This window comes from Pituophis catenifer, unplaced genomic scaffold, assembly GCF_029215685.1.
Source record: "Pituophis catenifer annectens isolate HBS135680 unplaced genomic scaffold, rPitCat1.0.hap2 SCAF_7, whole genome shotgun sequence".
Classification (NCBI taxonomy): domain Eukaryota; kingdom Metazoa; phylum Chordata; class Lepidosauria; order Squamata; family Colubridae; genus Pituophis; species Pituophis catenifer.
Genome location: NW_027256887.1, coordinates 31,623,713 through 31,646,005, shown reverse-complemented (window position 1 = coordinate 31,646,005; position 22,293 = coordinate 31,623,713). Strand labels below are relative to the sequence as shown.

At 42.5% G+C, this 22,293-nt stretch overlaps 1 protein-coding gene across 1 annotated transcript in view; it reads right to left on the bottom strand.

Moving 5' to 3' along the window:
* DOCK4 (dedicator of cytokinesis 4) overlaps positions 1-22,293 on the bottom strand; it is a 705,907-nt gene that overhangs the window by 518,553 nt on the left and 165,061 nt on the right. Inside the window, exons 4-6 of the mRNA XM_070948091.1 lie at positions 10,431-10,486; positions 6,127-6,223; positions 2,063-2,211 (exon numbers count right to left, since the gene is read on the bottom strand). Coding sequence (XP_070804192.1) covers positions 2,063-2,211; positions 6,127-6,223; positions 10,431-10,486 — 302 coding nt within the window. The remainder of the gene's footprint in view (positions 1-2,062; positions 2,212-6,126; positions 6,224-10,430; positions 10,487-22,293) is intronic.

The window sequence follows — 22,293 nt, the reverse complement described above, 5'->3', positions numbered from 1 at the left end:
GTCTTTCAAATTCAGCAAGATAATGTCAAGATCAGCATGAGCTATGCCTGGCAGCATTCAAAATATATCCAACAAAATATTGTTCTATGAATTCTTCACTTTCCAAGCATTATGTATTCAGTAATAAGCAAAGTGAAAGACTTTGATATGGTATGCATTTAGTAAGCATAAACACATGAAGAAATACCTGTCTATCATAAAAATTCTAACAGTGGGTTGATTTACTCAAGGTTTTCAAGCAAATATTCAGGTAACAGCAAAGATTTCTTGAATGCTTTAAGCCAGTGGGTACTTTTTTTACTTTGTAACCTTTTCTGACTCTATCCAAATAGAAATTCATCTCACTCAGTGCAGCAGAACAAATCAAATTTAGATGCAATATCAGCCAAAAGCAATAGAAGCACTAACAATATTTATTTTTGAAAATTAAATAGCAAATCTTTGAGGCAGCTCTAATAAAGTGTTCCTCTTCACCTAGGGACATATAAGGAATATTTGCTCTTGGCACAATCCCATACTATAGGTCTGTAATGGCGAACCTATGGCACATGTGCCAGAAGTGGCACGGAGAGCCACCTCTCTGGGCACGCCAGCCATCGCCCATTGCTCTTCCGGATTCCAGCGCACACCTGTGCACCGGCCAACTGGTCTTCACACGTGCATGTGCACCAGAAACTGGAAGACCAGGTGACCGGCACTCATGCGCACGCCAGAAACCAGCAGCTCAGCTGTTCAGCTGCTCTTCCAGTTTCTGGCGCTCCTGCACGGGCACATCAGGGAGCTGCTCTTCCAGTTTCTGGCACTCCCCCCCACGTGCGCACGCTCCCATTTCGGCATTCTGCTGAAAAGGTTTGACAACACTGCTATAAGTAGTCCTCCACTTACAAATACAATTGGGACCAGAATCTTGGGTGTTGAGCGAAGTGATCATTAAATGAGATGTGACTCAGTGACTGTAATCCTGGTTGTGGCCATTAAGCAGACAGAATAAAATGCTGAGTTCAGCTCTCCTCCATGCACAGAAGGAAACTGTTTTATTAGGCATAAAGATCAGAGCTTGGATCTTCAGGATCTCAACTTAATTTCTCCACTCCCCAGGAGGAATTTGTCTCCCCTCAATGCATTGAAAAGAACTGCTCTGGTGGATTGCAAGAATAGAGGTTGGATCTTCAGAATATAAGCTCCATTTCTTCACCCTGGTGGAGGAATTCAGCTCCTCTCAATAAGCAAGTCTCTCAGCCAGCTCCCAGAGACAAGAGAGAGTCATTTCAGCAGGGCACAGCAATTTGCAAACTTCCATCCTTACCTCCCCACTGATTTTCTGGAGAAGCCAAAAGGTGGTGGCTGCAAATGGTCATCACATGATGAGCATCCAGATCGCAATTATGTGATGGGGAGAGGGGACACAATACATTTTCTGATGGCTGGGCAGGAGTGCTTTATGGACCATAAAGTACATTTCAGAGTCACTGTAATTTTGAATGGTTGTTAAACATTCCATTGTTAAGTCAAGGACATATATTCTCACACTATTTTATAGGACAGATATGATGATCTTTCAGGGATTCCTTGTATAGTATTAATGTGATGGGAAAGATCTACATGGTCAGCTCCTACTATCTGTCTGGAACTTCCAAATCAAAATACAGTGCCATCCTATGTTACTGAACAAAGAAGGGTATAAATTCAGGCAATTGGCAGCATTCAAAGAACTACAGGGCTCTTCTTAACATTTCTCTTACCTGCAGCCTTCACAATTTAAGAAAAACTTCTTCTGATCAAATAGACAGAAGACTTTGGCAAGAAAAGAACTGTCTTCCATTTAAACAAGAGGTTTTACTAGAAATTGTCTGTTTATTGAGTATAAACAGCCTAAGGACATCAATAAAGGTTTTTTAAACCTTCTTACTGAAAAGCTGCTTATTCTTTATGTCACAGCCCACTTGCAACAAGCTATCAGCACACAGCAAAATCCATTGCCTTTTTGTCATCTTGCCATAAACATTAAAATAGCAATGAATGGCAACCAATGTAACAGTTTTATCAATTGACTCTTACTCACTCATTGCCCCAGTCCAAGCGAGCAGTAATGTGCCTTTTTACATCCTTCATCCGATCATGGGTCAGATGACCCACCAGTACCTGACGTCGCAGATCTAGGATTTCATTCATTATGTGCCACAGTCGGTGAAATAGATCACCTTCATTTCTCTGTCAAATACAGAAGTTAATTTTCAGATTATCAAAATCATGTCTCTTATTCAAATTTGTTGCTGTTCCAGAAGCATAATCCAGGAAAAGAGGGAAAACCATGCTTATTGAGATGGAAATAGTCAAACTAAATTAATCTTTTCTTTTAAAAAATCCTCCTTTGTTTAAATACACATTTATGGATGTGTAGTTTGCTTTGGTAGTGAGTTTCTTCTTATTTGTATGCAAATACAAATACAGAGAAGAGCAACCAGGATGATTAGGAGGCTAAAACATAGAATGTGTAAGGATCAGCCTCTCCCCCCTTCCAAGAAAGTACGAACTCTTGAAAACCTTGTATTTCAAAAGAAACCTTTTATTGAAAAGGGATGAAAGCAAAGCAACATTCAAAGCAGTTTCTGAGGTCCCTCAGGGCATGCAGTCCAGAATAAAGGGAATTAGAAATACAGGGGTATTTTCAGTTACAGGAAGCCTTATGGCTGAACTGGGAGGTGGTTAAAAAACATCACTATTTGAAGATTCCAGTCTGGGTATCTACAACTGAAGCTTTTTCATCTCCAGTGACATTTAGGAGAGAACAAATTGTTAGATATAGGGAATTATTGGATGAAAAAGGTGAACTCAAATTAAAGCAGGAAATAGAAGAGCAGGGATGTAAGATGGACTGGTTTTCATATATGCAAATACTTTCTAGCTATCGAGAAGATCTCAAACAAGAAGGTTTTTATAATGTTTTGACTAATCTGGATAAGATTTTATTGGGTTCTGATGACCATGTAATTAAAAAGTTATATGGATATTTGTTAGAGGTAAAATTGGAAGATGAACAAGTTAAAGAATCAATGATAGCGTGGGGGAAGAATTTTGGGTATGGTATTGATTTAGAGAAATGGCAAAAATTGTGCTCACATAATTATAAAATGACAATGTCTGCAGCATATAAGGAGAATTTGTAGAAGATGTTTTACAGGTGGCATCTATCCCCAACGAGGATAGCCAGGATGTTCCAGAATAAATCAGAGAAGTGTTGGAAATGTCACCAGACTCCAGGATCTTATTACCACATGTGGTGGACATGCGCAGAAGCAAAGAGATATTGACTAAGATACACACATGGTTGGAAAAAATGACAGAGACATATTGACTTGAAACCAGAGATATTTTTATTAGGGATCTTACCAGAGACATATAACAAAGATTTGCAATATTTAATTGTGAACCTTTTAACAGCGGCTAGAATTGTATTTGCCAAAAACTGGAAAGGAGAAAAGATACCTATTGATGAAGAAATCATTAAGAAAATGATGGAATGTGCTGAAATGAGCAAATTGACATTAAAAATAAGAGAACAGGAAGATAAACAATATTTATTTTATCAATTGGATTTATTTTATCAATGGATGGACAATAAAACCTGGAGATAATTATGAAACTAGTTGAGATAAGATAAAATAAGTAAAAAAATGTATACGGAAATAAGTTGAGATGTTTAGTGATAAGGTGAAAAGAGGAGCAACACAAAAAATGTCACCAATCGACACACTATCTATAATTGTTTGAAATGATAATGTTTTTATGTTTTGTTTTTGTTTTTTAAAAAATAAATAAGTTGATTTAAAAAAAAACAAAAAAACATTCAAAGCAGGCTCTGAGGTCCCTCAGGGCATGCAGTCCAGAATAAAGGAAATTAGGAACCCCTCCCCACAATCCAATGTGGATTCCCACCAATTCGCCGGTGTGAAGATGATATCATACCAGCCTCTCTGAGAAGCAGATAAGTAGAGCTTCTCAGGGCCATCTTGCAATCCATATATCCCCCCTTCCCCTCTCATTTCCCAGGAGATGAGAATTCTCCAGGTATTTCTGGTGCCAGGCAATGGTTATAAATCAGGTTAAAGTTTATACAAAGAGGACCAGGTAGGAAATATGATACTTAGGATACATAGGAAAGAGAACTAAATGTGACAAATCCAAATCCCCCTCAGAAAAATGGAAAATCCACCTAGAAAGACATAAAATATATAATACATTCACATTTACGATGGTTTGTGAGGGTATTTCAGGTGGAATTTCCTTAACAATGTGGGGGTTTTTTACATGTTTTTCATTCTGAGAGGATGGTAGGTGTTTTTGATGTTAAGTGTCCATTTTAGCGCTTGAGATATGATAGAACCTAGAAATTTGAAGGTCTCTACTGTTTGATAAGAGCCGAGGTGGCGCAGTGGTTAGAGTGCAGTACTGCAGCTACTTCAGCTGACTAGCTAGTTCAGCAGATCAGCGGATCAAATCTCACTGGCTGAAGGTTGACTCAGCCTTCCATCCTTCTGAGGTGAGTAAAATGAGGACCCAGATTGTTGGGGGCAATATGCTATTTAGTATGCTATCTTTGGTGTAAGCCGCCCAGAGTCCTTACAAGTGTGTTCAGGTTCCGCTAACTGATTTAGTTTAGTTAGAAAAATGTCCGGTATGATGGTATTGAATGCTGAACTAAAGTCTACAAAGAGGACCCTTGCATAGGTCTTTGGAGATTCAAGATGTTGTAGGATGTAGTGCAGAGCCACATTAACAGCATCATCTGTCGATCTATTTGCTCAGTATGCAAATTGCAGGGGGTCTAACAGCAGATCTGTGATGGTTTTCAGGTGGGACATCACTAGCCTTTCAAAGGTTTTCATAACTACAGATGTTAGAGCAACTGGTCTGTAGTCATTCAGTTCCTTGATGGAGGGCTTCTTCGGCACTGGGATGATAGTGGAGCATTTGAAGCAAGAAGGTACATGGCACATCTCTAGTGATTTATTGAAGATTCAGGTGAAGATGGGGGCCAATTGGTCAGCACAGACTTTTAAGCAAGAAAGAGTTATCGTGTCTGGGCCTGGTGCTTTTCCTGGCACTTCCTTTTCTGTGATCACCAGGGGTTGTGACCCCAATGGGATGGAGTCAGTTGTAGGAGGTTTGGCTGTTGTTGGTGTGTCTGAGATGGGGTCAGTTGCAGGAGGTTTGGCTGTTGTTGGTGTGTTTCAAGAAGAGATTGGATTGTCATTTGTCAAAAATGGTGTAGGGCAGTGATGGCTAACCTTTTTACCGTCGCTTGCCAAAAGCGGAGGAAGCGCGGGGGGGGGGGGTTGCGCACATGCATGCCCACATCCATTCTGTAAGGAATGTGTGTATATATATAGAGTTGTCTTTATAGATATCTATCTTTCTTTGGATTCAGGCCTGAATTTAGAATCTTTGAATAAAGCAGTCAAAACACGCTTGCTGACAAAAACAACATTCTGATTTTAAAAGTTATAATGTATTCATTTATTGATTCCTTCCACATTTAAGAAGAGTGGGAGAACCAGAGTGGAGCTGTATATTCTACCCAATGTTACTACTGAAGCAAGAAAACCAGTAAACCCAATATCACAAATATGTAACACATGAATAAATGTTTTAGTTATACCCTAAGAAATTTATCTTGCATATGTCTCCCTAAAAATTCCTAGACGAGGCATACATAATCTTTTCTAAAATAATTTTTTTAAATGGATTTTTTAAAGTTGGAACATTAAAGAATCAAGGAGAAATCTCTGATATTTAATTATAGTTATTGATCACTACATATGCCATGGGGATTTCAGCCTTTTCTTCCAACACCTGAATCTAAAATGTATTTTACTGTATCTGAAAGTTCTTTAAAAGATCTTATAATGCTTGCCCATTGCCATTGTTATGCTTTCTTTTGATATTATATGTTTCTCTTTCAACACAGTGTATGTTAGCATATGTTTCTCTTTCAACACAGGTAAGATTACATTGTTTTCTTCTGTTGCATGTTCTGTTTTGAAGGATTGTGAACATATTGTCAAAAAGCAGTACTGTATACACAAATACAGTATATTGTCTATTGAAAAATAATGATTTATTTACCACATAAAGCTGTTTCCACATTGTCCCCCAGTCTCTTAAAGTGGAAGTCATCTCTGTAATAACAGAATCTTCTGCTGGAATAATAATTTCAAACTGCCTATTAAAATCAGAAGAAAAAACTGTCAAATAAAAATCCAAAGTGGCATTACTTTTCAACTAAAAAAAAAGTTGCTTTGGTAATTGAGTGTGGCTAGTCAAAACCAGCTAAGATTACGTACAGACCAAAATAAACTCAAGATACTCCAAAGACCATGTAGCAGAGTCACTCATACACTCTGTACAAAGCTGATTCCAGATGTGCTGGAATTGAACCAATTCAATAAGTCTTGTAACAGGAAGTCCTCAATCTATGACCACTCGCTTAGTGACCATTCCAAGTTATAACCTATGGGGGGGAGGTAACCAACTGTATGTCCCAGTTCTGAAGTTCCAGCTGTCAAGGCCATAGCAAACCAGGGTTTTGGTTTAACAATGGTGATGTTTGTTTAACCATGGTGGGATTTGCTTAGTGACTGCCGCAACAACGGTCATAAAATGGTTGGATGGTCCTGTTTGACAACTGTCTCGCTATGTGACCATCATAGGAAGGTTGTGTGAAGGATATATGATCTTCCGTACAGTGCAATCTTAGGTACGGATATACGACATCTGTCAAGATTGGCCATGATGGTCGTAAGTCAAGGACTGCCATCAAATTGGAAAACAGTACAGGTAATCCTCGAATTACAACAGTTCATACTCTGACCATTCAAAGTTACAAGGCCGCTGATGACCATTTTTCACACTTACGACCATTGCATTATCCCAACGGTCACATGATTTACAATCAGTTGCTTAGCAACTGACTTGCATTTAAGATGGTCACAATGTCCTGGTGTCATGTGATTCCTCTTTTTATTTTATTTATTTATTTTATGCAATTTGTATGCCGCCCTATCTCCGAGAACTCAGGGCGGCTCACAGCGGTAAAATGCATAATTCCTGCCAATATAAAATTAAAATCCCAATTTAAAACAATTTAAAAATTAATTACCCTCCCTCCCCCATCAGTCCAGGCTGCGGAACAACTAGGTCTTCAAGTCGCGGCGGAACGAGCAAAGGTCAGGGGCCATCCGGAGGTCCAAAGGAAGCTGGTTCCAGAGGGTGGGTGTGCCCACAGAGAAAGCTCCCCCCTGGGGGTCGTCAGCCGACACTGTCTGGCCGACGGCATCCTGAGGAGGCCCTGTCTGTGGGAATGCACCGGGCAATTGGGGATTGTCACTGGCTGCAGGGGGTCTGACAAATATCCTGGGCCTAGGCCATGAAGGGCTTTGTAGGTAATAACCAGCACCTTGAACCTCACCTGAAGGGCAACCGGTAACCAATGCAAGTTGCGCAGGAGGTGTGTAACATGGGAGTGTCAGGACGCTCCCATTACAACCCACGCGGCCGCATTCTGCACCAGCTGAAGCCTTCGAGTGGTTTTCAAAAGCAGCCCTAGGTAGAGAACGTTGCAGTAGTCAAGACGGGAGGTGACCAGCGCATGAGTAAGGCATCTTGGTCCAAGTAAGGGCGCAACTGGCGTACAAGGCGAACCTGGGCAAATGTCCCCCTGGCCACTGTCGTTACATGATCTTCCAGAGACAACCGTGAATCCAGGAGGACACCCAAGTTGCGAGCCCTATCCACAGGGGGTAACACCTCACCCCGATGGTCAACGATGGAAGATCTCAATCGGACCAAGATGCCGGTACCCACAGCCACTTGGTCTTGGCAGGGTTGAGTCGGAGCCTGTTCCTCCCCATCCTGGTCCATACCGTTTCCAGGCAATGGGACATCACGTCAAGGGCATCACTGGGCTGGTTTGGGGTGGATATAAAAAGCTGGATATCATCAGTGTACTGATGATACCACACCCCAAAACCACGGATTTTGTGACCATCTGACAAGCAAAGTCACTGGGGGAGCCGGCTTCACTTAAAGACTGCCTGACTGACTTGACAATGATTCATTTAACAGCGGTAACAAGAAAACTCGTAAAATGGGTCCAAGCTCACTGAACAGCTGTCTTGCTTAGCAACGGAGATTTGGGGAAGCCAAATCTCTGACCACAATGACCATGTGACTGATTTAACACCTGCAGCGATTTCCTTCACAAACATGGCGAGAGAAGTCAGAAAATGGGACAAATTCGCTTTGTAAATTGTTCATTTCACAATGTAAAGCTCAGTCTCAATTTGTGGTCATAAATAGAAGGGAGGGAAAGGCTGGAGGGAAAGGCTGAATTGGATTGATTTGGGATCTGGCCAAGCGGCCATCCGAAGCATGTGGCATAAATAGAATTAATCCCATCTGATCAAGGCCAGCTGAACTCAGTACATGCTCAGAGGTGGGGAAGAGAGATGTACAGCAGCGCCAGGTGGAAAATCTCCTTTCGTTATTAAGATGTTGGGTTTTTGAGAGAGCGGAGAAGGTGGAAGGATGGTCAACCATCCAACAGGATGCCGATCCGGCATTCAAACAGAATAGAGGGAGTCCTCCAACTTACGATCACCATTCAAAGTAAAATCTCCTCTTCCCCAGATTGTATCTCGGATTCCCCAGATTGTATCTTGGATTTAGCCCAATGGTTAGGAAATTAGACTTCAGTACAGCTGATCCTCACCTTACGACCACAATGGAGGCTCAAATTTATCTGGCTAAAGGCTCTTCCAAGCTGCAATTTCATTTCTTTTATAGGTAGTTCTTGACACAACCACACTTGAGTCACTACACTCATTGCTAAGTGAGACGTTGCTTGAGTTTTGCCTCCTTTGATGAGCTTTCTTGCTACTGTTGTTAAGAGAATCAATGCAGTTGTTAAATTAGAGCAGGGTTGTTAAGCGAATCCAGATTCCCCATTTGACTTTGCTTGGCAGAAGGTCGCAAAAGGGGATCCCATGATTCTGGGATGCTGTGACTGTCATAAATATGAGTCAGTTGCCAAAAGTCTGAATTGTGATCACGTGACCACAGGGATGAAGCGACAGTCATAAGTGTGAAAACCAGTTTTAAGTCATTTTCTTCGTTGTACCTTTCAATGGTCACTAAATGAACTGAATGATAATCCTCAATTTACAACTATTTACTTAGTGACCATTGGTCACTAAGCACCAAAAAAAGGACTTAGGACCCTATTCCACACTTATGACCATCGCAGCATCCCCGTAGTCACAGAATAAAAAAATCAAACGCTTGGCACCTGATATTTATGAGGTCATAGAGCCCTTTTGTGACCTTCCGACAAGCAGGAAGCCAGGGTTCACTTAACAACCATGTAACTAAGTTAACACTGGCAGGGATTCACTTAATGATGGCGGCAAGACAGGTCGTGACATGGGGCCAAACTCACTTAATAAGTGTGTCGCTTAGAGACAGAAATGTTGGGCTCAATTATGGTTGTAAATCAAGGAATACTGCCCGGAAGACCCTTTAGCAACATAAATTTGGGGTTCCACTGCAGTCGTAAGTTGAGGACAAGCTGAAATTTCTTTACCTGTCTTTATGGCGAACGTCATAAATATAACCCTGCTCGAGCAGGGGGTTGGACTAGATGACCTCCAATGTCCCTTCCAACTTTGTTATTCCATGACTTTTCAAGGGTCTCCTGCTCAACTTTATGACTGCAATTGAGTCTGACATTTGCCGTTGCTGAGACAGCAGTTCGGTGCATTTTTCCCCATTTCCCTGCCACCTGCCTGGCACCAACTGCCCGCTCGGGGTCAGGCAGGCAGGATCAGGTACAGGGGACCTTGGCAGCAGCTGGATCTTGACATGTAGAGTTTATTCCAAAAGAAAATAAGAAAGACTGAAAAAAAGAAAAATAAATCACCACAAAAAGCTGCAAGAGGGGCAGTGAGGGAGAAGACATTCAGGCAGGCCGTGTGGCCAAAGGGTGTCTCGGTGAATGGGCTGGGCCAAAGAGCATGGGCCAGAGGGCCAGAGGCCCATTGGCCAGGGCAAATGGCTGGGGGAGGCCTAGCAGAGGAGGAAAGCTGGCTGTAAATGGGCTGAGATGGGAGGCTGGAGGTGAAGGAGGCACGGCCAAGGGTAGGAGCCTGAAGGTCCCATTCTTGACCAGCATACACAAAAAAGTAATTGGGTCAGCTTAAAAAGAGTTAAATTAAATAAAGTATAATGAAGTAATTTAATTAAATACAGATATTTCCATATGCTTAATTATTTGTCACATTAAATATATTGCCACTACATTAGGAATGCTATAAGATACCAAAGTCTTTTCCTTGTCTTTTGCTAAAATTCAGGGTTTTCGAATTTCCACTTACCCTTTGTTCTTAACACATACATTTTTCAAGTGAACAAAGCTGGATGGGAAGATACCCTGAAAAAGAAATTAAATAAACGCAATAAACCACCAAGAGTGATATAAACATGTATTTTTAAAAAGTCAATAATTTCTAGACAGAAACATTGTGTATCTTTATATATTCAGACAGTCAATGATATATGAAATGTGCCTGGATAAACAACATTTTAAAAGCAATTTATACATTTGATTTTGGTTGCTGTTTTAGGAAAGGAACAAATGATGTCTGAGAATGTGATCAATCAAAATTTGAAGCTTAACTTTGAAGCAACAGCAACTCTTAAGCACCTCAGAACAGAAATTCACATTTGCAACTTAAGCTCATAAAGCTGAAATTGAGGATTACACATTGAGTACGATTGGTCAGCCAGTTATGAATCCATCTGGTGGTGATGCTGTCTAACCCACATTTTTCTACTTTATCTAGTAGTAGGTTATGGTCTACTTTCTCAAATGCCTTACTGAAGTCCAAGTAAATTATATTGACAGCATTCCTCTGGTCCACTAATTTTGTCACTTTGTCAAAGAATGCAATAAGATTAGTCTGTCATGATCTCTTTTTGACAAACGCATGTTGGCTTTTGGTTATTTCTTTGTTTGCTTCTAGGTGTCTGCTGATTCGTTGCTTGATTATCTTTTCCAGAATCTTCCCTGGTTAGGTTAGGTTGATAGGTCTATAGCAGGGCCGGATTTAGATGAATAGAGGCCCTAGGCTATTCCACTTATGAGGCCCTTTCACCAGTGGTGGGATTCAATTTTTTTAACAACAGGTTCTGTGGGCGTGGCTTAGTTGGGGGTGTGGCTTGGCAATCATGTGACTAGGTGGGCGTGGCTAGCTGGTCACGTGACTGTGTAGGCGTGGGTAGCTCGTCATGTGACCGGGTGGGCGTGGCTATGTGCATAGGGACTACTCAGAGGGCTGAAAAAAGTCATTTCTGACTGGGCCTCGCACTTTTGACCAGTCCTCACACTTATGACCATCCTCACATTTATGCCCGTGCAGCTTTCTTAACAACCATGTCACTCATTTCACAACTGCTTCTCTTCACCATGGTGACAAGATAGGGCAAAAACATAAAATGTGAGGACAGTCGTAAGTTCGAGGACTGGTCAAAAGTGCGAGGATCAGTCAAAAATAACTTTTTCAGCCCTCTGAGTAGTCCATATGCATAAAAGGATACAGCAATAGAGAGGGATGAAGGAAGGGAAGGGAAATTAGAGTAGGAGTGAGGGTAAGAGAGGTAGGAAGAGAGGAGGAGAAGGAGAAAGGAAGAGGAAGTAGGGAGGAGAAGAAGAGGGGGAGGAAGAGAAAGTAAGAAGGAAAGAAAAGAGAGAGGTGGTAGGTTTGAGGAGAAAGATTGCTGTACAATAAAAAAGATGAAAGGGAAGAAAGCCAACCCCAAACAAATATAAAGATATTAAGATAAAGAATTAATTGTTAAACTTTAAAGAATAAAAGAGAACAAATATGAATAAATAACAATAATTAGAAACACACATACAAACATACAATGTATTTTCTTTGAACAGAGTATTTGGCTGGTTCACAAATTTAAACAGTGTTTAGTCATTTCAATTAAATTTACAATTTCTATATTTCCTTTTTGCCATATTTATTCCTCATCTATTTTTGTAAAAAACTAATATTACCCTTCATCCTCATCTCTAATCTTAATCAAATTCAATTTTTCCCTTCTATTCTATATTATACCCCTTCCCATTGTCATCTATTTTTATATCCATCCTCACATTGGTTAATTATGTAATATTAGTTGTTTAATATAAATTCAACATTTTAATATAAATCAATTAGTTATATAACTACCTTTTTTGTATATTAATCAATATGAACATGAATATTCCAATTATTTCCATGCAATCCAATTTGTTACAAATCAATTAATTATATTTACCAATAATAATAAACCAAATAATTTCCCCCATATATTCCTCCAAACCACAACTTAACCATTTCTGCTTTCAGAAATATACAATTAATAGTATCTCAATTATTACAATTCCCTAGTTAAATAGAGCTTTTTTCTTTTGTGTTTTAAAATCCTGAACTCTCCTCTTTTTCCCTAAATTTCCCATTGTTTGCACCTACCTTTTTTGGTGAAGAAAAAGAAAAGAATTCTGCCTGCCTAATTTTCCAACCTTGCAGCAACAGCAAAGCAGTTTCAGTTTTGTTTCTCAGTGTAGCTAGGGGGAAAAAAATCAGCACTCTTTGCAAGGAAGCAGAAGAGCCCTGAGCAAAACAGCTGAGACAAATCAGCTGAGAGCCGGGAGGCCAATTAGCCTATGCTGAAGCTCCGTGGGCCAATAAAATTACAAAAAAAACACCGAACCCTTTGTTAAATTGCTAGCTCCCCCGCCCCTCGCCCACCACTATTTATTGGCAATAAATAGTGGTGCGGAGGGGCGGGGCAAGCCAGCAATTTAACAAAGGGTTCGGCTGCACCACTGGCTCTAGGGCGGCCCTTTGAAGCCCCGCGGCAAGAATTTGAAGTTTTTTTTTTCCTCTAGCCATCGGAGGCAGCAATAGATGGGGAGTGGGCGGGGTAAGCGAACGGCCGGCGATCCAACAGAGCAGAGAGTGAGAGTGAGTGAAGGCGTGGAAGCTGCTTTCTCCATCCTGCTCTCTTGCGTCCGGAGCCCACGTGGATCCCAGGCAGCGGAACTCAGGCTAGGGAAGGGGTGGGCAATTGTGGCTCTTTTACAACCTGTGGCCTTCAATTCCCAGAATTCCTGAGACAGCCAAGCTGTCTCAGGAATTCTGGAAGTTGAAGTCCACAGGTTGTAAAAGAGCCACAATTGCCTACCCCTGGCTACGGTAGGCTGGCGCCGCGCGGATGGGAGGCGAGGGGCGGGCGAGCCAGCAATTTAACAAAGGGTTCGGCTGAACCCCCTAGAACCCCCAGAATCCCACCACTGTGTAGTCCCCTCTTGATCTTGAGGCCCTAGGCTGAAGCCTAGTTAGCCTATAGGAAAATCCGGCCCTGGTCTATAGTTTCCTGGATCTAATTTTTTTTCCTTTTTTGAAGATGGGAACTGCATTAGTTTTTTTCCAGTCCTCTGGCAGTTCCCCGGTGCTCCAGGATCTTTGAAAGATATTGTACAGTGGTTCTGAGATCTCATCTGCCCATTCCTTCAGAACCTTTGAGTGTAATCCATCTGGTCCTAGTGATTTGAACTTGTCTAGGTAGACAGGTATTCACTTACCATTTTCTTCCCTATTTTAACTTGGGTTCCTAATCTGTTTTTTGTGTTGCTGTTTTTGATAGGTTTGTCAGAGTATGAATATTCATGGACTGGAATAGATCAGCCAATGGGGACTGAATGGAGACATGGTAATAAGGTCAGCCAATGAATTGGCATGGTAACAGACTAAGCAAATGAAGGCTGTTTATAAATAGAAACTTAAGCTAGAAGTCTACGCATGGTTTAGGCAACTGAGTCTGTGCAGAAGCTTAACTGATCTGTATAGAGGAGGCTCTCTTTGTATTAAGCTCTGTGCTCAGTTCTGAAATGAAACAAGCCTGAACTAGCCTGCTGAAATGAAACTAACTGTTCTCTCCTGCCTTGTGTTTTGCTTGTAACTGCTACCACGTTGAAGAAGAATTCATGTATTATTATGTATATAAAGAAATTAATGAATCCTGCTGCATCAGTCTGCCTGTGTGTACTTTCTGGATTTAATTTCTACAACAAACTCTGACAAGGTTGGACTGTTTTTTCCCTCGGTGTAAAGACAGATGCAAAAAACAAGTTAAGTAGTTCTGCTTTCTCCCTGTTGCTTGTCACCTTCTTTCTCCTAACAATGGACCAATTGTTTCCTTGACTTTTTTCTTGTTTTTAACATGTTGGAAGAAGCTTTTTTCTGTTATTTTTTACATTCGTCGCAAGCCTTTGTTGATTGTGAGCCTTAGCTTTCCTCACTTTATCTTTATAGGCTCGGGCTATTTGCTGTTATTCTGCCTTAGTTATTTGCCCCTCTTTCCACTTTTTATACTTGTCCTTTTTGTCAGAGAGTTCTTTATGCAGCCATGCTGGTTACTTTTGAGAGCTGTTATTTTTCTTCTTCATTGATATTGTGCTAGATTGGGTTTTTATAATCTCACTTTTCAAAATTTCCCAAGCTTCTTGAGTTGTTTTCCCCTTGAGCAAGGGTCTGCAATCTTAAACACACAAAGAGCCATTTGGACCCATTTCCCACAGAAAAGAAAACACCGGGAGTCACAAAACCCTTCCCGTGCCTGACTATTTCTTGAGCGGCCACAAAACTAGCAAATGTAGTTGGAATTAAATGTTCTGTTTTCTTCTGAAACTTTTCTTTTCTTGGATTTATCTATAGTTGGCCTACCGGGGGTTGAAGAGCTCAATAAATCGTGTGCCAGGCAGGTGTCGCACATTGGCGGTTGTGACGCATATTTTGAGTGACAGGGAGCCGCAGTAGAGGGGTGAAAGAGCTACATGCGGTTCCAGAGCCACAGGTTGCTGACCCCTGCCCTTGAGGATTCTCATCCATGGAATCCTTCCCAAGCTCTCTCTAAGTTTATTAAAATTAGTTCTCTTAAAGTCAAAGACTCTAGTTTGACACTTTGTTCTACTACTTGTGCTTGCATAACGTTGAATTCCAATATTGCATGATCACTTGCCCCAAGGTTCCTGTAGCTTCAACACCTTTTATCATTTCATCTCTGTTAGTGAGAATTAAGTCCAATATGGCTGATCCCCTTGTTCCCTTCTCTACTTTTTGGGAAACAAAGTTGTTTGCTAGGTTTGTTAGCAACCTGTTGGATCTTCCACTTGGTGCAGAATTTGTCTCCCAGTTGATAACTGTGTAGTTAAAATCCCCCATTATTATTGTGATGTGCTTCCTACATATCTTAGTTAGCTGACTAGCAAAAAGTTCATCTATTTCCTCTCTTTGGTTGGGTGGCCTATAGTATAGACCTATGGCAATTGTTACAGTGGTTAGAACCGCTATTAAAACCGGTGAGAGGCTCCCCCCACTGACACGGACGTCATCATAGATGGGACCAGAAGTTGGCAAATGGGGCATTTTCGGCCTCCGGAGGACCTCCGGGGGACAGGGTGTGGGGAAGGCTGTTTTTGCCCTCCCCAGACTCCTAGAGAGGCTCTGGAGGCTGGGGACAGCAAAAAACAGGCCTTCTGGTCCCACTGGAAGTTGGCAAACAGGCCGTTTCTGCCCTCTGGAGAGCCTCTGAGAGGGGGGAGGGCCATTTTCACCTTCCCCAGATTCCTAGAAAGGCTCTGGAGCCAGGTAAGAGAAAAACAGGCCTTCCCCACCACCACCACCCCCGAGGCTCTTGGTTTTGCTTGACAGCAAGGTTGATAATCTTACCTGCACAAACATCTATGTTACATGCACTGATCACTCTATTAATTTTAGATTGTTGGAGACAGAACTGTTCTATATCAATTAATTCTCTGTCCCCGCTGTTCAGTTTAAATGTTTATCCAGAAAATCTGTGAATTTAATGCCAAGTAATTCAGTCCCTTTCTTTGATGGATGCAAACCATCTCTTTTGTACAGTTTTTCATTGGACCAGCTGCAGACATCATGACTAATAAAACCAAAGCCTTCCCTTTTATACCACTCCTTTAGCCACACATTAAACTCCGCTACATGCTGGCCTTTCCCTTTTTGTTCCTTATACAGGTGAAACTCGAAAAATTAGAATATCGTGCAAAAGTTCATTTATTTCAGTAATGCAACTTAAAAGGTGAAACTAATATATGAGATAGACTCATTACATGCAAAGCGAGATAGTTCAAGCCTTGATTTGTCATAATTTTGATGATTAGGGCTTACAGCTCATGAAAACCCCAAATTCACAATCTCAGAAAATTAGAATATTACATGAAATCAATAAAACAAGGATTGTACATAGAACAATATTGGACCTCTGAAAAGTATAAGCGTGCATATGTACTCAGTACTTGGTTTGGGCCCCTTTTGCATCAATTACTGCCTCAATACGGTGTGGCATGGATGCTATCAGCCTGTGGCACTGCTGAGGTGTTATGGAAGACCAGGATGCTTCAATAGAGGCCTTCAGCTCTTCTGCATTGTTCAGTTCTCATGTCTCTGATCTTTCTCTTGGCAATGCCCCATAGATTCTCTATGGGGTTCAGGTCAGGCGAGTTTGCTGGCCAATCAAGCACAGTAATCCCATGGTCATTGAACCAGGTTTTGGTACTTTTGGCAGTGTGGGCAGGTGCCAAGTCCTGCTGGAAAATGAAGTCAGCATCCCCATAAAGCTTGTCTGTGAAGGAAGCATGAAGTGCTCCAAAATCTCCTGGTAGATGGCTGCATTGACCCTGGACTTAATGAAGCACAGTGGATCAACACCAGCAGATGACATGGCTCCCCAAATCAACACAGACTGTGGAAACTTCACACTGGACTTCAAGCATCTTGCAGTGTGTGCCTCTCCATTCTTCCTCCAGACTCTGGGTCCTTGGTTTCCAAATGAGATGCAAAAGTTGCTCTCATCAGAAAAGAGGACTTTGGACCACTGAGCAACAGACCAGTTCTTTTTGTCTTTAGCCCAGGTAAGACACTTCTGACGTTGTTTGTTGTTCAGGAGCGGCTTGACAAGAGGAATAAGACATTTGAAGCCCATGTCCAGGATCCGTCTCTGTGTGGTGGCTCTTGATGCACCAACTCCAGCCTCAGTCCACTCCTTGTGAAAGTCCCCAACACTTTTTAATGGCCTTTTCCTGACAATCCAGCCTTTTCCTGACTCCAGGCTGCAGTCATTCCTGCTGTTGTGCACCTTTTTCTTACACACTTTTCCCTTCCACATAACTTTCTATTAATGTGCTTTGATACAGCACTTTGGGAACATACAACTTCTTTTCCAATTACCTTTTGAGCTTTCCCTCCTTATGGAGGGTGTCAATGATGGTTTTCTGCACATCTGTCAGGTCAGCAGTCTTTCCCATGATTGTGATTCCTACTGAACCAGACTGAGAGACCATTTAAAGGCTCAGGAACCCTTTGCAGGTGTTATGGCTTAATTAGCTGATTAGAGTGGGACACTTAGAGCCTAGAGTATTGAACCTTTTCACAATATTCTAATTTTCTGAGATGGTGAATTTGGGGTTTTCATGAGCTGTAAGCCATAATCATCAAAATTATGACAAATCAAGGCTTGAACTATCTCGCTTTGCATGTAATGAGTCTATCTCATATATTAGTTTCACCTTTTAAGTTGCATTACTGAAATAAATGAACTTTTGCACGATATTCTAATTTTTCGAGTTTCACCTGTATACTGGTAAAACCTCTGAAAAGCTAAGCCTACAACCTATACTACTAAATTCATACCCCAAGCTCTGGAGATCATTCTGCACAGAAAGTACATCTTTTTGGGACAGATCATTTGTGCCAAGATGTATAATACCATCAACATCATATTCCTTACTGGCATTCTTGACTATTTTAAGAATATGCCTCTTGTCTCTGCTGGCAGTAGCACCTGGCAGACACCAGACCTCTTTCAAACCTCCATATCCTTTCCTACATTTACATCCCTTACAATTGAATCACCAATCAGAAGGTAGTGTCTCTTTTTGGATAGCTTGCTCTTCTTGTGTGACTGATGTGTAATACCTGATTCACACTTTCCCCTTTCCAAAATAAGTTCTTCATCTTGGACCACAATCCCCTGCTTATTTGAGTTATCATTATCACAACTACCTTGACCTGTCACTTTAGTGTCCCTATTAAGGCCAGCTAGGGCACTGTATCTGTTATGCTGGGACACAGCAGAAGTTTTGTGTTTTTGATTCACAATACTCACCCTGCCAGATCCCATGTTGTCCATACTGCCCTTCTCCTCCTATATCTTTGTGGTAGAGGGGGCTGATAGTGCAGCAGCTCAATAGAGTGAAATGGCTGAATTGGGCACCTAATTTCTTCTTGGAGAGCACAGATTAGAGATTCTAGATAGGTAATCTGTCCATGTAGACTAGTAATTTGTTTTCAAAGAGGACAGTACCCAAATTTGAAAAGATTACTGCGAAAGACAGCTGCAAAACAAGTATTGCACTGAACTAAGCCGGTCATTTTGAAATAAAATAAAATCAAAATTTCAAGTGCACTAACCCTGAATGTTATATTGCTATTTTTGGTTTTTAGTTATATGATTCTTTACTCCCTCTCAGTCTCCCCACTTTCAGCTAGCAGCTCCTCCCAGCAGCCTCCGGGAAGTTAAAATGAAATGGAGGCAGGCTCACTCTATCTTTGTCCTCTGTATTCCCTCCCAGTCTCCCCACTTACAGCCAGCAGCTCCTCCCGGCAGCCTCTGGGAAGTTAGTGATCACTTTTAGTGATACCTTGAGTGCTATGACATCCATTTTAGGGTATATCACCAACCCCTTTAATTTAAGGCAAGATAACAGATGAGTGTCAAGATTGAACTACTTTGCTTCTTTCAAACCTTAATGCTTTTCAAATTGACAATGAACTGGGCGGGGGAGGGAAGGGGGAAATAGAATGTTGAGAATGTGTGCATGGACCGTGAGAGCCTGGCAACCATCAAGGTCACCACTGCAGGTACTTGAGAAAGAAATGGACTGTTCCCATCACAAAAGGAGATCTCATAATTCGACAATGTGATCACTCGGGGTGGGGAGAAAGAGAAGTTATTTATAACTAAGCAAGCATTTGCGCGGGAAAACCAGAGTTGGTTTTGATTCTTCAGTACCAAAATGGTGTATCCAATAGAGTTTTACTTTTGGGAATTCAAAATGGAATGTGGAGAATGTATGCAGAGATTGTGAGAGCATGGAGAGCAGCAAGGTCCCCGCAGCAGGTGCTTGAGAAAAAGACGGACCGTGCTCATAACAAAAGACCATCTCATAATTGGATAATGTGATCAACCAGGGGTGGGGAGAAGGAGAAAGTATTGTTTAACAGGGCAAGCATTTGCACAGGAAACCAGAGTTGGTTTTGTTTCTTCAGTACCAACATGGTGTATCCAATAAAATTTTACTTTTGGGAATTCAATTCTCCTGAGACTGTTCCTTGTTTTGGGTTTGCTAATTGGGCAGTTGACAGACAATTGACATTAAACCAGCTCTCTTTAACTTAACACAGCCTACTTGGATGCCTCCGAGAGAGCTGCGATCTAACGATGTCCAGGACAGAGTGGAAAGTTGATGCTGCAGTGAAGCTTCAATTGGTCCTTCCATGGGAGGCACCAGCAGCAGCCCATACTGACTCCAGGACACAGATGATGGTGACCCGATCCAAGGTGAGGGCAGAGAAGGCTGAGCAGCCACTGGTGCGTGATGAAGAAACCGTGGCAGGATCCACTTGCCTTGAACCGAAGACATGATGGCCAAGCAGAATGGGGAAGGCAGCCAAAGCAGAATTCCCCTTGATCCTGCCTGGAATGGCCATGACTTGAGGGAGCAAAGGGAAGGCCAGGAGAGCTGCAGACTGGGAAGAACCAGTGAAGCATGCCATAGCTTTTCAGTGGAGCAGCAGAAAGATCTGTTGGAATGGAGATGTGGAGCAGCAACATTGATGAATTATGTCAGTTTGTTGCAAAAAACAAATCCAGAAACAAACACAGATAAACTGATGCAGCAGGATTCATTAACTTCTTTATATTCACAATAATACATGAAGTAAATTTACAATACCAACAGCAGATTCAGAGTTTCATTTCAGCTCAGATCAGACAGTATGCAGACTGCTTGGTTTGAGTTTCAATACTCTGCACAGAATCAGAAGCTGCAGACTAAGACATGCCCTGGTTCCAGTCTGTCTCAGCTCCCAATTGGCTGACTTAGTTGCTATGCCTATTCATTGGTTGACCTTGTTATCATGTCTTCCCAGTCATGACTATTCTGACAAAATAGTCGGTCCTGGGAGCAGGACTTGGGACTGGTCAAGCGTCAACAACCGCATCCCCATCTCCACCCCAACTGACGAGGCTGGGAAGCATGGGACAAGGAGCTGAGGTCCCCCCAGGAGGGTTATCATCCCTCCCTTGGCTGCGGGACAAGCCCAGGAGGATCCTGCAGCAGCAGGAGCTCAGGCTCAAGTGAGGCTAATTGAGTTCAGGAAGACTGAGAACCCTCATCTCTGAAGGTCCTGTTTATTGGGTGGCCAGAGAAGCTAGCCTATTTCCTGAACCAGATCTGAAACTACTTGCAGAGATATGGAGCAATGTCCCAGACGAAGTTCCCTCTGTGAACGCAATTACTTTGAAACTAGAAGCAGAGAAGGCAGACTGGGTGATGTTCCTCCATGACGAAGGTGCCCTGGAGTTGTGGGATGTGGATGCCTTCCTGGATGAGCTTTAGGCTAGATTTGGAGACCCTGCACAAGCCTAGTGAGTGGAATCTAGGATCTGTGCCATAAGGCAAGGGAGTAGGCTTGTAGCCAAATACATTCAGGAGTTCCGCAGCCTGGCTGGGAAGCTGAGGGGGGTAGCCAGAATGCTTCCTGGTCTACCACTTCTGAGACAGATTAAACAAGGAACTGTACCAAAACTACCTGCCCCGGGGAATTCCGGACCTCCGGGCATGGTACCAGCTGGCGACCACAATGAAGCTAGACCTGTTGGAGTACCAGCAAAACACAGCACAAGGGTCATCCCTGACGAATCCAAGAGAGATGACTGTCAGTGTGCAAGGGGCTGATAGTCCCACCCTCAACTCCAAAGGAGAGTCTGTGATGCCCTCCTGGAGCTTGCTTCCGATGTGGGGAAGAGGGCCATTGGGCTGCCAATGGCCCAGTCCATGTCAGTGCCGAGGGTTCAGAGTAAACTGAAGGCCAAGAAGGTGCCGAGGAAGATGAAGGAGAAGACACAGGTGGTGCAACAGGTCATGGAGGTCTCTTCCCCCTCCAGCAAAGGGGAGGGAACTCTGAACCCCAGCAAGCCTAACCTGGTCTTCTACGAGAGTGACAGCGAGGGGAACGACGACCTGATGGTAAGTGGAACCATCACCCCTTTGACCACCCAGGTGATGTTAGTGCCTCACTCAGGAGCAAGAGGGGTCTTCACTGCCCTGGTCGACTTGGATTACACCCGCTTCTTGGTTAGCCAATGGACTGTGGAAAAGATGAGACTGAGACTTAAAAAATTGAAGCAGCCTATGAAGTTTGAACAAGTTGATGGCTCCCTCACTGGAGGGTTGCCTGCCACATGCCTAACCAAGCCAGTAACCCTGAAGGCAGGGAGCCATGAGGACACTATTCAATTTATAATAGCCCCCTAAATGGCAGAGACTATGATATTGGGGTTGGCAAGGCTAAAGAAAGGGAATCCAGCAGTCAACTAGAAGAACAACAGATGACATGGGAATGGGAAAGATAGTGTTCTGACCTAGGCTTCCTGAGTCATTAAAACAATGAGTAGTCCCAAAAACCTCTTTTATTTGCAACATCTGTGAATTCTGTTCATTCACAGATGAGTCCAAATTAGTTATAAAGAGTCCTTTGGGAGAAGTCCTTCGGGATAATCACCCACCTTTATCTCCCTTGACACGCTGCCAAAGACCTAATTGACAAAGCCACACAGAGTCCAGAATCAAACAGAGCTTCAGGCTTTAAACTGAACCAAATGAACAAACATTGCTTCCTGCAAAGGCCCACATGCCTTTGCTCCTCTTTTAAGTCTTATGGGAGCAGCCAATCATCTCCCAGCCCTACTCCTGAGTCGTCCCTTTTGTTTTAGCTGTTCTTGCCTTCTGGCAGTTCTGCACATGTGCGCACTGGGAACAGGCTCCCCCTGTTCCTCTGCCTCACTGAGGTCCGACTCTGGAGGCAGCAC